At 33.8% G+C, this 15,767-nt stretch overlaps 1 protein-coding gene across 1 annotated transcript; it reads right to left on the bottom strand.

Annotated features, from left to right (window-relative positions):
* Nucleotides 1–188: 188 nt before the first annotated feature.
* Nucleotides 189–15,633, bottom strand: LOC126840261 (cartilage oligomeric matrix protein). Its single transcript, XM_050575890.1, has 21 exons — nt 15,471–15,633; nt 11,206–11,376; nt 9,177–9,400; nt 8,398–8,578; nt 7,577–7,606; nt 7,421–7,494; nt 7,269–7,329; nt 4,935–5,123; nt 4,749–4,865; nt 4,257–4,357; nt 3,939–4,169; nt 3,677–3,844; nt 3,025–3,129; nt 2,839–2,946; nt 2,483–2,651; nt 1,745–1,922; nt 1,502–1,677; nt 1,192–1,419; nt 823–1,094; nt 520–757; nt 189–450 (listed from the first exon to the last, which is right to left on the bottom strand). The coding sequence occupies exons 1-21, from the start codon at nt 15,544–15,546 to the stop codon at nt 365–367; spliced, it is 3,183 nt and encodes a 1,060-aa protein (XP_050431847.1). The 5' UTR covers nt 15,547–15,633; the 3' UTR covers nt 189–364.
* Between the last annotated feature and the right edge of the window lie 134 nt (nt 15,634–15,767).

Here is a 15,767-nt window from a genome sequence, read left to right as displayed (position 1 = left end):
TGTTCTATTGTACATAAAATCCAATGAAAATGCTGAATCTAAATCAAATATATTTTAATTATTATTTAAGGCTAAAAATTGTTTGTTTCAGCTTTTTCTTGACTAAATATTGTTCACTCTGTTATGTAATATTTTTAAAAATTATTGAATTTTTTAAAAGTAAAAAAAGTAAATAATAATAAAATGAATTGAACACAAAGTCAGCTTTATTATAAGTAGCATCATAAAATCATCTTAAGCTTACTTGAATATCTGTATATTTTTAAAAATAAATCTAAAAAATATTTTATTAAAATGCGTACTTAATTTAATTATATTAGGCTTATCATAATACTATAACAATTTTTTATTAGTACACATAAGGTTAGTTGGATACTTTTCTGGTGTCTAATTGTACTTCTTGTTGCAACTTTGGTGGCAGTTCTCGGTAAATGGTTTCAGGTATATTATCTAATACAAGGTAAATAAATGGGATTTTTAGTATTTTAATTAAATAACTACTAATAATGTTTCGCTTACCATTACAACGGTAGACCAAGTCAGACCATATGATCATTTCTTGTGAGAAGCAGAACACACCCAGTCGACCTCCTTTGAAAGTGTAGTCGAATACATTTCCTGAATCAGTGACCATGTTTTGTCCTTCAAAAATTCTTAGTCTGATAAGACCAATTTTAGGTCTGTGCAATAAAATCCACCTGTAAGCAGTTTTGCCTTTCCATCCGATGTTACGCGGGTCTTTCCATAAGAGTTTTACCTGAGGTTGATGATAATATTTGAGTAAGTACTTTTATGACTAAATGCAAAACCAGGCAAGCTCACTTGTTTATCTGTGCTATCGGTGTTCCATAAGGAGTTGCGCAACATCTGTCCAGGTCCCGTCTCCGAGTGTACTGCTTTGATCTGGATACCGGGTTCAGCTACAGCTCTGAACGGCGTTGCCTGCCAGTACGTCTGCGTGCCCTTTTTCCACATGACTGTATAAAATTTGTGATTGTCTTGGTAGCTGAACACGAAACCCACATAGTCATCGTCAATGTCTGTGTCTACGAAGAATGTACCCTCGAAGTCAACACCTCCAAAGGAGTCGTACCCTGAATGTATAAACATCAGTAGGTAAATTATTTGAATTGTACATATTTTTTTTTAACATTAAAATGCGGGGGGTAACCTAGAAACGAATGCTCTTACCTACAGCCAGACCGGGGTCGCTGTTCATGGTCTGTACGAATTCGGCTCCTTTGTTGTACACCACCCAGTTAGGATCGATCTGAGAATCGCCTTCGGGGTCCAACACAACAGTCTGGTACGTTCTGAAGTCTGTGGTAAATATCTTTGAGTTGTTCGGGCAGTTGTCCAGATGGTTGGGTACGGTATCCAGATCGAAATCGTCTTGGCATACGTCTCCGATACCGTTGCCTGAGCGTACACCGGAAGGGTTTTAATTAAAATTGTTCAAACAAACTGGTCGCAGATTAATAATGGTTACCGTTTTACTGACCGTCCAAATCTCGCTGGTCCGGATTGTACACTAGAAAACAGTTGTCCGCCGAATTGGATATGCCGTCGTTGTCGCAGTCTGGATCGCACTCGTCGCCTTTGCCGTCTCCGTCCGTGTCCAATTGATTCGAGTTGGCCACTTTAGGGCAGTTGTCGACGCTGTCTTGGATTCCGTCTCTATTATAAAATCAAATAAACATTATAATTTTCTTGACGACTCAAGTTGGCAGACTAATTGACGCACTTGTCTCTGTCGATATCGCTGTCACAAGCGTCTCCTATTAGATCCTTGTCCGTGTCCGTTTGGGACGGGTTGGCCATGGTCGGACAGTTGTCGCAAACGTCGCCCAAGCCGTCGCCATCCGTGTCCCTTTGATCAGGGTTCACTTTTTTCGGACAGTTGTCCGCCAGATTCAACACTCCTAAACAATAATAGGGTTGAGATAATTACCAAGTTTTAGATGAATTTAGTATTAAGTATCATGTTTATTATCCAATGTTATCTGAATAGATTTAATAACTGTATATTGTTTGGAGTTTTACAATGTTTATCGACTGATTTCGATAGATTTTTGGTACATTGTGTTAAAATATAATAAATCGAGAACTTATTTAATAGAATTAATTTGGTAATTGTTCGTTATATCTTGTAGTATTTTTTGGATTGTCTTATTCATTTACATATAAGTATATTGTGTAAGTATTATTTGATGTAGTCTACTCTTATAAAATGCATTATTTTATTATTTATTATCCAGACGCTCGTTTAACGCAGTTGACAATAACGATCAAATCCAAAAATATCCAGATGTAATTTTTTTTAATCCAGCAAATTTTTTTTATTTTATAAAGAAAGGATTATTTTGGGTTTATGTATATAGGTACTTAAAACACCCAATTGGGTCGGATATATAATTTTAGAAACCCAGGCTTTTGCCAACTATGGTATAGCGCCTAACATTGTCGTTTGTCAATACTGTACCATCGTTGTCTATGTCTGCGTCACAGGCGTCTCCTATACCATCTCCGTCCGTGTCATGCTGATCCAAATTGGGTATCGTTGGACAGTTGTCGCAAGCATCGCCTTTCTTGTCCGCTCCATCTTGGTCGGAATCTAGCTGGTCCGGATTGGACACCAACGGACAATTATCCTGTGGACGACCAATGAATGTATTTTCTATTTTAGTATATTGATAATTTCGGATCGCTCACAAATTCACTAATTCTTAAGCGTTTAGAAATCTCTGACATTTAGTTCTAAACACTATATACTGATCCCCGGACCCGTGATAAACCCATTAAACTTGTTAATACTAGTTGATTAGGTCAAAAGCTCACCGGAGTGTTTGGAATACCGTCGTTGTCGGCGTCTGGGTCACAAGCGTCTCCAATATCGTCGTGGTCGGCGTCCTCTTGTCCCGAATTGGGTATATTCACGCAATTATCCTGTTATTCGAACACAATATGAATAAACTACCGTATTTGTTGGCCGCAGGTCCTATTCTGGAAAATGGATGAACGTACCTTTTTACAGCGCGTATCGCTGCATCCGAGGTGCGAGTCCGGCCATCCGTCTAAATCCGTGTCCTGTCCACATACCTTTCCGTTTCCTGCCCAACCGACTATGCACTATAATCATAATACAATTGTGTGATGTGTACAACATATAAATACACAAAGTAAAATTGTATAGAACGATAAATGAAGTCGGCAATGGTGCATGGAAGTGTAAATGTGCAAGTGTGTATGAAATAATTGTGTGGAGTGACTAGAAGTATATGAGTGGTAGTTTGAAAAAATAAGAGTTAACAAGATAGGAATGGTTTGGACATATCGGCAGAAGGGAGAAAAATAAGTTAAGAGATTGCGGCAGAGGGATTCTGAAGTGGAGGTAGACCGACGATAGAGCTGTGTGGAATGAATAAAAAAATTGCAATAGATATAGATTTCTAGAGAGAGCGGATTTGGCTAGCCGACACCATTTGTATGAGATAAGGAGAACAAGAGTAACTCTTTACAAACTACTAGTGTGTATTGGCGTAACCAAGAATCATTTTTTCGGGGAGGGATATGTCGGGAAACAGATACAAGACAATTTTGGAAGGGGAAGCTATAGTTCTAAAACCTTTCTGGTTGCAATGCTTGTAAAACCAAAATAGGCAATTTTTCGAATTACCTCGCACGAATATTTTCCTCGGGTTGATCTGACGCATTGGCCGTTTCGGTCACATAGCGTACCGTCTGGACATACCCACGGAGTTTTTACATAGTTTCCCACGGACAAACAGCCCAACGATTGATTGCCAACGAAGCCGGATTGACAACCACCACAGCGATACGACCCCTACAACACATTATAATATGAAGTCATACCGATTTACAAATTTGTTTTTCTCCGGGATAAAATTATTGCACATGCGAATGCATCAAACTATTACTTCGGTATTGATACACTGGGAGTGCATGGCACATCCGCCGTTATTGCCGTCGGCACATTCGTCAATATCCACGCACTGATGACGACCAACGTCTGTTCTTTTAGTACCTTCGCTTCCAATACCTTGAGTTGGACCCACGCTGGTATAGCCCGGCGGACATTGACCGCACCGGTAACCGGGTCTTAGGTTGAGGCATTGTACTCGAGGGTCGCATGGCTCATCAAGGTCACACTGAAAATATCTTGTGATCAGCCGAGATAGACATATTTTATTTTTCAACCTAAAAAGTTCTTATAAATATAGGTGGGTATGTCTTACTTCGTCGTAATCCACACAATTCGTTCCGTTTCCGGTAAAGCCAACTGGACAACTTCCGCATTTATAGTATGGAGGTTCTTCGCAAGGTGAGCAAACCACCCCTAAAACACGCACTAGTTGAGTAGTTATCCTGCGTATTTAAGAATAGTTGATTGCTATACCTCAATATAAATTATAAACGTTTCTCACGTGTGTTCTTATAAGTCATACACAGCCCAACAAATCCCAATCTACACTCCCTCATATTTTCTGACACTTAGCTTATCCACTTATATATATTTTATTCTTTATCTTATTCATTTTGGTCATTCCATACATTCACTCTAACATTTTCATCTCAGTAAGTTGAAATCGGTATATTCTGTGCCTCATCTTTATTCTCTATCTAACATCCCGCGAACAGTAAAATATAACAGGACTGGTCTCCACCTTATTATAAAATCTTCCTTAAAACTTCGTTGATCAATTTTATTTGAGATACATAATTGTTACCTTGAGAGCATGGGTTCGCATCACATCCACGAGGACGACATGTTTTGCCATCACCAACAGAACCATCTGGACAAGGACCACATTGGAATCCTTCTACCGTATCGTAACACTTAACGCCTAAAATTATCAAAAGTGTTTTCCGTCTCCTTAAGGATTGTTGATATTGTAGTAGCAAAAAATACTTACCAGGAGCGCAAGGTTTAACCGAACATGTTCTTCCAGGCTTGCAAGTCTTACCGTCGCCTACTAGTCCTTGAGGACACCGTCCACACCTTGGACCATCTGGTGAGTCTCTACACTCCGATCCGGGATAGCAAGGCGATGGGTTGCTATTACAACTGGGTCTTGGTGGAAGAACAATTGGTGGCCTTGAACCTAGCATAATACACACAGTTCGTTTTTGAAACTTCTTCATTTGTTTTTATTAATCAGGGACTTATAATCAACTACTATATGTATAAGAATTGCTATTAAGTATTCCATCCAAGGATATTTACACACACAATTTAGGTATAATTTCTATTACACAGGTGCACAGGTTATAATATTTTTACAGGGTATCATACTGTTTACCATTTTTAGTTTTTATTCAAACGTTTAAGTTGTGTGCTTCTTGCGCGGATCGTACACAGTATTTTCAACATTTTACCAAAATCGCACCTCCGATAAAAATATAATAACTATTTTTTAAATATATTTTTAGTATATAAACATTATGAATCATTTTACGAAATTTAAAATATATTTTGTAATTTTTCTGTCACTAATTACTACCGAAAGACAAGTTTACGGAATATTGCGTGGATACTACGACTCCAAGTTTACATATTATTATGTATGTTTTATTAAATTTGTTCACACAGGTTGTAGTATTTAAACTACCTACTAAATTAATTTTAATGTAGGCTGATTGTCGATTGATACAAGTTATTGAATGTAAAGTGTGAAATACTATGAATAACTGAAAACTGATGAGTGACGAACGTTTTAGTTAGCAACATACAAAATGAAAACCACCTGATAACATCAACCAACTATGATTTTTCGCAGTTGTATAACATTCTGAGACATCTTTACAAACATTGTAAGTTTTATGTGTATTAACTACTTAGGTATTGATTACCTAAATAATGAGAAGTATAGTTAATATAAATAACAAAGTGATAGGTACTAAGGTACCAATTGAATAATAATTAAAATCATGATAAAACAAATTATAAGTAAGATTAAAACGATTGTCACTTATCTGTCTTACTAATATTTTGTACCTAAACTTTAGTATAAGTTATAACTTATAATCGAGTAACATGACATCTGTGTTTTTTTAGAGTATTATAGATTGGGCTTTGTAGTTTACAGTCAATGGTTAATGTAATAAAGTTGTTATTGTTCAATATAGAAAATAATAAAACTATTGCATTTCTTAGCAACAGGGAAAATAGTTACAAATGTTTAAAAAAAAAACATGTTGGTTCGGTAAACTCTGAAGCCCGGAGAGTAAACAAGTAAGTACTTAAGTTTGGACTACGCATATGGTATAATACCTCAGTAAAATGGCTTAAAGTAATATATTTATTATGTATGTCAAAATAAAATATTAAACATTTTTGTATGTTTATCGTTTATTAAATTATGTATTTTTATGTGTTACATACATCTATAACAAAATGTTTGTTATTATTCATGAAATACAAAAGTATATTACATGTCTATTATATTCATTATGATTTTTATAAAAAATGTTTCTGAAATTCGTGTTTGTTCAGATAAATTTAAAAGTACTTGTCGGGTGGTGTATTAAATTAAAAATATGTTGAGGTTAATGCTTTTTCAGTGTACCTACCTAAAGTCTAAATTTAAAAATCAAATTTAAAACAATTTAATTGACGCTTAGTGTTTAAATTTTTTTGCGATATTTTCTATTATAACAGCTAAAAATTGTCAAAAAGCGAAAAAATGATAGGGTTTCAAAGTTTTAAACATTTTTTTAATATTTTCTAAACAGCTTGTGTTCAAAAATTCAATATTTTAAATGCTGTTAAAAAATTATCAACATATGCCAACTACATTTGCTGTCTGTGATAGGTAGGTAATGTGTAGATATTATTTTGCAAGCCCAGAAAAGACCAGCCTTGGATCGAAATATTTACACGTTTAATATTTTATTCTACTTATAGTCACATAGTTATTTACACATACATACTTATTAACCAAGGCTGGACTTAGTGGGTGTTTAATTAAAATAAATGGAAAAAAAAACAACTATGCAGAAAATTAATAAAAAAAAAAGTTTTATTGCGATAAAAAACACAACGTTTCATTAGGATTTAGGTTACAAATGAGCAAAATTACTACATCCGACTTTTACGTATATTAATGAGAAGTTAGTAGTAGAATTAAAATTAAAAAAAAAACGACGGTTTACATGTAAACCACTAATTATTGATTTATAAATCAAATAACTAGAGTCGAAGTCCAGCCCTGGATCACTGTGAACCTATTTGCCCTTGTTCATCATACCTGGCCTGCAGAATTCATCGCATTGTTCTAGCAGCTGACGAAGTTTGTAAATTTCGAGACGCTATAATATAATACATACACAAAATTCCGGCTTGATTAATAACACATAAACCATTGTATGTTAATATTATACTGTATAAAATGCTACTCACTTGAGCTTCGACTTCTTCTTTAAGTTTTTTCACCACTTGGATCAGGTCGTTAATGGTTTTCACAAAGAATAAATCTGAGAGCAAATAAAATTAAGTTTTCTTAGAATGTGTGCACAACACCAAGGCTCAAATATTTGTTTAACACATTATACTCACCATCACAATCGTGATTGAATGGAATGTCACCTGTAAATGTATTATAGTTTATTAGTATCCAGTGTAAAGTTAAATGTATGTATAAAAAAGTATAATTGAGAATAAGTATAGTGGAAATCAGAATGCATTTATGTTGCTATTAATTTAAAAACATAATTTGTTTAATAAACACGAGTATACCATGACCATTATTTAACATAATTATGATCTCCATTTCGTGAATGTGTTAAGACTTTCATGGATTGAACTATTAGTTTGATCATATTTGGATCTATCCATGTTGTTATTAGTTTCTTGAAGTTTCGAAACCACTGCAAAGTCCGTCTTAGAGAGACAGTCACTCTGAAGATGGGGTTTGCAATGAGTTTGAAACGTCAGTTTAAAAATAGTAACATGGATAGATCCATTAATGATGAAACTAATAGTTCAATCCATGAAAGTCTTAACACATTCAAGAAATGTTGACTATAATAATGTGTATTAGACAAATTATATTTTTTTAAAGTGAGAACATTTTTTTTAAAATTGATAAGTAAGGCTTTTACACTTTATATGGATTGCTGGTGTAGATACACAGAGAATATTAAAAATATTGAACATTGTTTTGCTATCGGTAAATATTATAATTATAATTTAGTAGCGGACCTAAAACTTAAAAGTTCCCAAAAAGATTGCATATTATTGTAGATTATAATTTATATTGTTGCCCGTTGGTTGTGTTTACTATTCTGTTATCATACCGATAAAACATTTAAAAAAAAAATTATTACATTGTAAGATAATTATCTACACAATATAGTTCTTTTTTTTTGCTAGCTCACCTCTACCACTAGGAGTTAGTCTAATGCCACCTGGGGTTTCGTTGGCTGGTTGTGCTTGCATAGCGGCCATCTGTTCCGTTTCCGAACTACTTTTATCATCGACCGGACACTTTTGAGCTGACAGGGCAGTTTTCCAATCGGTGTCCGGAAAGACTTGTATTGTAAATCGTTTGTCGTGGGTCTGCAATAAAAAAAAATTAAAAACATAGGTAACCAAATATTTTTGTTTAAAATTTTACTAATCGTCATCAAGTCAAACTTTTAATAGCAAAATTGTACTGTACACATTACACAATAAAATATTCTCTACAAAACGGATGAGGATAGGTACAGACTACAATATACACGATGTATACTATTTACTTTGAATAGCACATCTGTCGATGGATATAATATAATATGATGTGTCTAGGGTACAGTCATGTAAATACATAACACAATAGAATAAAAGTTATGGAAGTATATTTAAAGAAAAGCCAAAAACGGTAATGCTTAATTAAAAATATATATTGAAGGTCTAAACCAAACTTACAAATCGCATATGTTAATACAGTGTGTGTTATGTAATTGTAATGGATGCTACGTGATCATAAAAATCCAAACCTATACATTGTGATGAAATATTTTTTTTTTATTAGGATATTTTTAATAGGTAATTAGCGATTATTTGTTGCTTAACTCTTTACACTTTAGAGATTAAAACAATTATAACTATTAGTGTAAACGACGGTCAGAAGATTTGTATTGAAACATAAATAAGAAGTTCGTCTGTAACTTACCATTTGCAAATGAGGATCTTTCATATCGAAATACACTTCTCTCAAGGTTTTGATCGTGTGGAGTGTGCCGAAATGTTCGCAGTTAACATATAACGTCATGGTGGCTCCAGGTTTCCTCTGGTCTACGGTTAGCACGAGAGTCTTTACAGATGACAAGCTGGTCAACGTTTTCACATTGAAATATTCGGTTTGTATGTCGCCGTTACTCTTAGTAGAAACAATCACTGAAAACGTGGAACAATAATAATAATACAAATAGACAAAATGCGTTATACGGCAATTTAAAGATAAAATTGTCAGCTTCAAAACTAAAAAATATCGAAAAAAAAGTTTTAGAGGTTTAGTACGGGAAATTATAGCGGAGCTTAACTACCGTACATCCGATAATAATTACATTTTGTTCTATACTAAACGATTTTTAGAACCTATATTTTAAAAAAATTTCATTTCTGCTCCATTGTGTATGTAAAATTTGAATAACTTATTATTTTTTTAACATTTGATTATTAAGTAATATAAAATATCACTATACACTCAAATATTGTCTGGGAAACTTATTTAATGTCGTTTAGTTAATACCTTATTTATAAATCTAACGCTTCGGCAAGCCTTAATGATATTACGTTCGGGTTATAACATAAAACATAATATTATAGCATGTAATTAATGGTGTAGGATAAATTGTTGGGCGCGTGTTATAGTGTTATTCAAATCTTGTGTAACTATAATGATAAGTTCTGCTTTGTCTTCAACCACAATACAATACAAGATTCTTCGAAACGATTTATTGGCAATTTTTCCTTCGACCACACCACTGACGTATGCGATTTTTTTGCTTCCAGTTGTCCGTCAAGAACTTCAATAGGCTCGAATGCACATTCGATGTCGTGGGATTGTCTGGTGGTTTATCCTTTTAAGGACGTCCGGCTAACTGGATTTACCCGGCCGGAATTTGTCGGTCGGCGATGTGATTTTTTATTTTATTTATCCTTTCCGCTGTTGGTAACTTGGATTTTTTTCCGATCTCCTCTGTTCGGCGTGTAATATTGATAGGGAAGTACGCGTATAGATTGATAGAAAACGTGCCGGATTCTGTTATCCAGCAAGTTGTATAGTGATTCGATACAGAACACCTATTACATTTAATAACGAGGAAACCTTCTTGAATATCCGTCAAAAGAAAGTTACTCTATGTTTATAAAATTATGTAAATGTTTTTACTAGAAAAACGTTAAATCGTAAACCGCCAAACGCATCCGTAAATTTAAAGATGTTTTTATTTTTAAATCGCATTATGTCATCGTAAATCCGATTATTGGAAAGTCTTAGAAAGTTCGTGGGGGGTCGTTGTTTTTTTACTGTTTTAAGATAACGGTGTACGTGGGCTCGTTAACTTCATTATAATATCGTGGGTGCTACGTATACTAGATCACCAAACAATGAAAGATGTAAATCAAACTATGGCTAAGAAAGAGAAAAAAAATTGTGGTAACATTATAACGTCAAGATTGTCTCGGTGCTTTATTATTTATTTTTTGATACAAATTGAGTTTAAGTCTATACATACTATTATAGTCGTTTTTTTTTTATAAATATAACCTAAATAAATGGATTCCTATTTTCAAGTATGCTATACACATATTATTAGAGCTATTTTTTTCTAGACTCTGTAGGCTAATAAAACCCTATGACAACTATATGAGTGTATGGCAACTTTAAGAAAACAAAAAAAAGTCTGTTAATATGATATCCCCGAGAAACGTCAATTCGGTTTAATAACGGTACGTTGGTTTTGATCGTAAACAATAGCCTTCATTATGTATTACCATATGAAAAAAAACTGCGGTGAACCGATGCAAGTACCACACTACACCATTCATCACCATTATTGGCGACATTTTTTTTTGTATGTCATCGGTTCAAATAAACCCGGACTAGCCTACACAGAAAGTAAACCTACACATAAACGCCGCAGCCAGTAACATATATTGTATATACTATAATTTCGTATCGCTCATGTGTAAGGTACCTTGTCCTTCGTTCCTGTCGATTTTCAACGTGAACTGATAGTATCCAGGAAAATCAATGGTGGCCACGGTTTCTGGTTTCCGGCGTTTTTTTCCTCCCGGCGGCCCTTCATCACGGATCACTATGGTGAACTGGTCGCTGGCCACCGCTTCTTCTACGGCCTTCGTAGCTTCTGCGAACAAATTTTTTCACAGTATAATATACAGTTAGATTAACGCAAAAAAATATGTTCCAAACGTAATCAATAGCATTGTCCCCGAATTAGCTTAAATTATATTATCCCACATGATTCGGTAACACCATTTTACATTATAATATCAATATCACCGTACGTCAAATAAAAATAAAAATATAGCGCAAGCAAAATATAAAAATATATTACAATACTTATTATTATAAATACATGCATGGCACTGGGACGGTGAATGAGACACGCGAGCGTGTAACGTAATTAGCCCACGGCTCTCAGGAATGACCTTCGATATTATCGTTTAAATATATAAAATAACATATTATAATTTTTGGATGTACATAAATGTACAAGTAAAACAAAATTTATTTTTTTATTTTAAAACTACAAAGAGCTTTGAATTCCGAATTTATTTGCATAACTTATACTTCAAATTATAATTGAATAGTAGATCTGATATTTTGATCATGTTACTTTTCGAATTGTCTAATAAATAATACCTAATAACATTTATTAAAATTAGCATATTATTATTATTACCATATTATTTTGAAATAATATGTTTATTCGTCATCAGTCATCACTCATACTGTTTTTGTATGGCATGTAGCGAGTGTTTCCAATTATTATTAATCTCAATATAGTAGATAATTTATATCGTGCATCTGATATTAATTTTAATGGCAAAGCGAGTAAGAGGTCATAGATTCGCCATTCGGCTATAAAAAGTACTAAATAAAAACAACTAATTTTTCCTTTCCCTTTGCGTATCTTGGTGGGGACATGGATTCTATTTTTATGTTTAATTTTACGATGGTTTCGCTGTGTAATAGGTACAGCTGTCAGTGCTGGATAGTAAATCAGGGGAGCGATAAATGCAGTGTGATGCACCAAAGTAGCCCCTCAATATTGTGGATTACAACTTGTATAGTGCACAGGTGTTAACGTTTTTAAAATATTTGTTTATGATGTTTAGAAATGAAGTGTACAGGGAAAAAACCAGCAAAGTCACTTTTTAAAAATGACAATTTTTTGTTACAAAAACGAATCTGTTCTTTACTTTTAAGCACGATTATAAACAAAAAATAAACAATATTTTTAAAAGTTTTAAGTATTTATTTAACATTTTAAAACATATTTTAGCATTACTTAAACATGTTTTCCTTAGATTAGAAAAAAGTGACTTTGCTGTTTTTTTCCCTGTACCCTTTAAATATATAATTATACATAGTTCCATCAGTTTAATGGACTTGACATGGTCTCTAGTAGGAATAATTTTGATCATTGGCTTCATTCACCTTCTTATATCGTTAAGCATGTCCCTCATTCTCTTTAAGTCCGTCGTTGCTTAATCTCTCTGTTTCTCATTAGCCTATTGATACATAATATTCCTGTCGGTAGGGTTACAATTGTCTAATTGCCGCTCATATTTTCTATTAAATGATTCTCGCTCTACTTCAGAATTTTTCTCCTTAAATTCGATTCGATTCACCTCCTCTTTCACTGTCCCTCATTCCCCTATATCAACACGATTCTTTAACCAGCTTAATTTCTACTCAGGGTCTATTTGAAACTGATGGCAGTTTGCTGTGTGTGTGAAAATTAGTTTAGCTGAAGACCTACTCAAGAATCGTTATTTTGGGTTTATTGTATACAGGGAATTAGGTATTTATTGTACAAATGGGTTTTCGTGCGTTCACCGCATCGTGTCATCTATGAATAGCGATGACTATTGTGACTAATGAGATGTACACTTCCGCCGCCTTATTAGGTGAAAAAAAAATACAAAATCGTATTTCAAAAACGTTGCTTAACCACACATTGAGATGTGCTGTGAAGCTAATGTCTTGCCGAGCGGTCGAGACGATTGACACTGCCCACGCGAGTCAATAGTGAGGTATAGTAGGTAAAATTATTGTTGTGACAACCATAATATCTATATATTTATTATTAACAGATAGCAAATAGAAACTCTTGGCTTTCGTAACAGATATTATACGCGTGATGCGACTTAATTTATTTTATGGACTGGGCCAAAGTCAACCGAAAACTCGTTTTCACACATAAACGTGCTAACGTAAACCGAAATCGAGCCATGTGCATTTTGGTTTTTATTATCTTCCATAAAAAGCGATGTATGTTTAAAAGCAACGTAGGTATAGCCATGTGAAGCTGATTATACTATAAACACGATTTTTCTATTTAAGATACATATTTATTACAATAAAAGAGGCTTGGTTTTGTTGTTATTGGTCATCATTTGTTTAGTTTATGGAAGCTAATAAAGCGTTTGACCGGTTATCCTCTAAAATTATCACTGCATTCTATTTGCATGCTATCGAACCTTATTCGCTTCTGTTGATTAAAATAAATTAACAATAATATTATTAATTCTAATGCCTACTAGACCATAAAAAAAAACTAGCCAAACTGCTTAAGACCATCTAAAATAAGTTGAGCTATCGATTGTAAAACAAAAAATAGGCCACCTAAAACTTTTGATAAAAAAAATAAGGCGTAATAGTGTTAAAACTTAAAAATAAATAAATAAATATAAAACATTATAATATAATATTCATAATATTTTAAATAAAAACTTAAATACTTAATAGTTAAAATTGGAATGAAATCGTTAAACAGATATTAAACTTTTTAATTTAAAGCGCATGTCTGTAATATTATAATGTTTAAAATAAATAGGCCAAACAATGTACACATGGCCAGTATTTTATAATGTAATAGAATATATAATATAATACATAATGTATGTATAAGTTTTTTTTTCATTGATTCACAAACTGGAAATCGTTAGGTATACTTGTTATTCGTTTAACGAGCTAAAAAGTAAAATAGAACCATAATGATCATCTTGATTAGTCGAACCTAACGAGTTATATTGGCAATCGACATAGGTTAAGTTTGAAAACGAATTGCTTCAAGCTTAGGACACAATCATTAATCATTGGCGGTCTGACGTGAAATTTAAATACAATATCCAAGGATCTACGTGAATAATATGAATTGATTTGTTAATTTGTCAAATAACACTTCATAATTTATTAATTTTACATGAATATCTTCTGTTACATAATGAATACGATGTGGACGCTGTCCAATTTACATATGCTACCATAAGCAAAATTATAATAAAGTAAAAATAAAAATAGTTTGAATGTTAACGCCACCTGTTTAGTAATGAATGCATTTAATACGTATCATTGATTACAATTGATTATAATCCATGTACGTATGTTAATATTTTTTAGAAAGTTTTTAGTTATAGGTGTTAATTTTATAAAAAAATCCTGTAACATTTTTTGTTAGCATAGCTTTCAATAATTCTTTCTCTCCGATCGTGTCTTTTTGTTAGTACATTAGCGGTCTAAACCCATCATAACAGATAATCTGTAATAATAATTCATCTCATAATGATTCTCTTAATGTAGTTTGGTCGAAGAGTCGTTGGTTGGTTAATACTTAAGTTAAATCTTATAGACATTACATTTGGTTATTGTCTGAATTATAAACAAATATATGTGATATGTTGGGGGGGGGGGGGGTTCGAAACTTTTTTCTCGAAAATAGCACATGTGACATGTCATAAATTAGATAAAATCTTGATATTTCGGTTTGTATAGATGTCTTTTACGTTAAAACAATTAATTTTCTCAGAAAGGTGCATCTTCTGGGTAGTGACGTAGCCAGGGATGATTGGAGGTTTAAACGCCTCCCATGGCTCTTTATTTTTAGCTTTCCTATCAGGCTGTTAAGGACCATTGTAACCTCCTGAAAGTTTCTGTACCTACATAATATTATATAGTACATACATTTTTAGAACCCCCTCTAACAGTGCAAACTTAAGAGATGGGCGAAGAAGACATTTATACTTATTATTTGATACCCTTATGAATGTTATTACCTAATAAGCACAACAAATTGTATAATTAAACAATACTAAAATCGTAGTCTAATAATGTAGGTACATATATTAAGGTCCCTAAATTTCTCCCAATTAAAAAATTATAGTGACTAAAGCAAAATATGCAGAAGAAAAAATCATAATCTAGCGTACGTACCGTTATCGACGGACGCGGCGTTTAAGGCGAGCAGAACGCCGGCGAGGGCGACAAAAACCGCCGTTGCCCGGATCATGTCGTCTGGTCGTCCTCACGGTGGCCGGTGGTGCGTTATTATGCCGAGCCTCGATCTGCGTGTGAAACCGCGTCGCAGAGCCTGAAGTTTGCGATCACCGCTGTGCCGTCGTCCTCCTACTCAAACCGGTCGGCTGCAGGCCGTATGGAGGACGCGCCTACGCGCGAATCTGGCCGACGTCAGCGCATATGGTCGTCGTTTTGACGGTTTTCATTATTATT

Source organism: Adelges cooleyi, unplaced genomic scaffold, assembly GCF_023614345.1.
Source record: "Adelges cooleyi isolate 19-005CV unplaced genomic scaffold, UGA_ACOO_1.1 ACOO_flye_CR_arks_rails_tigmint_CR_PRNA_376, whole genome shotgun sequence".
Taxonomy (NCBI): Eukaryota; Metazoa; Arthropoda; class Insecta; order Hemiptera; family Adelgidae; genus Adelges; species Adelges cooleyi.
Note: the sequence above shows the minus strand (reverse complement) of the source record. Positions and strands in the feature narration are given on the sequence as shown.

Coding starts and splice junctions, on each gene's coding strand:
- LOC126840261 (XM_050575890.1), bottom strand. CDS start 15,546: ATGATCCGGGCAACGGCGGTTTTTGTCGCCCTCGCCGGCGTTCTGCTC. Junction 5,124..7,268: donor CGATGAATTCTGCAGGCCAG/GTATGATGAACA, acceptor GTATTATGCTAG/GTTCAAGGCCACCAATTGTT. Junction 4,170..4,256: donor ATTGTGTGGATTACGACGAA/GTAAGACATACC, acceptor AGATATTTTCAG/TGTGACCTTGATGAGCCATG.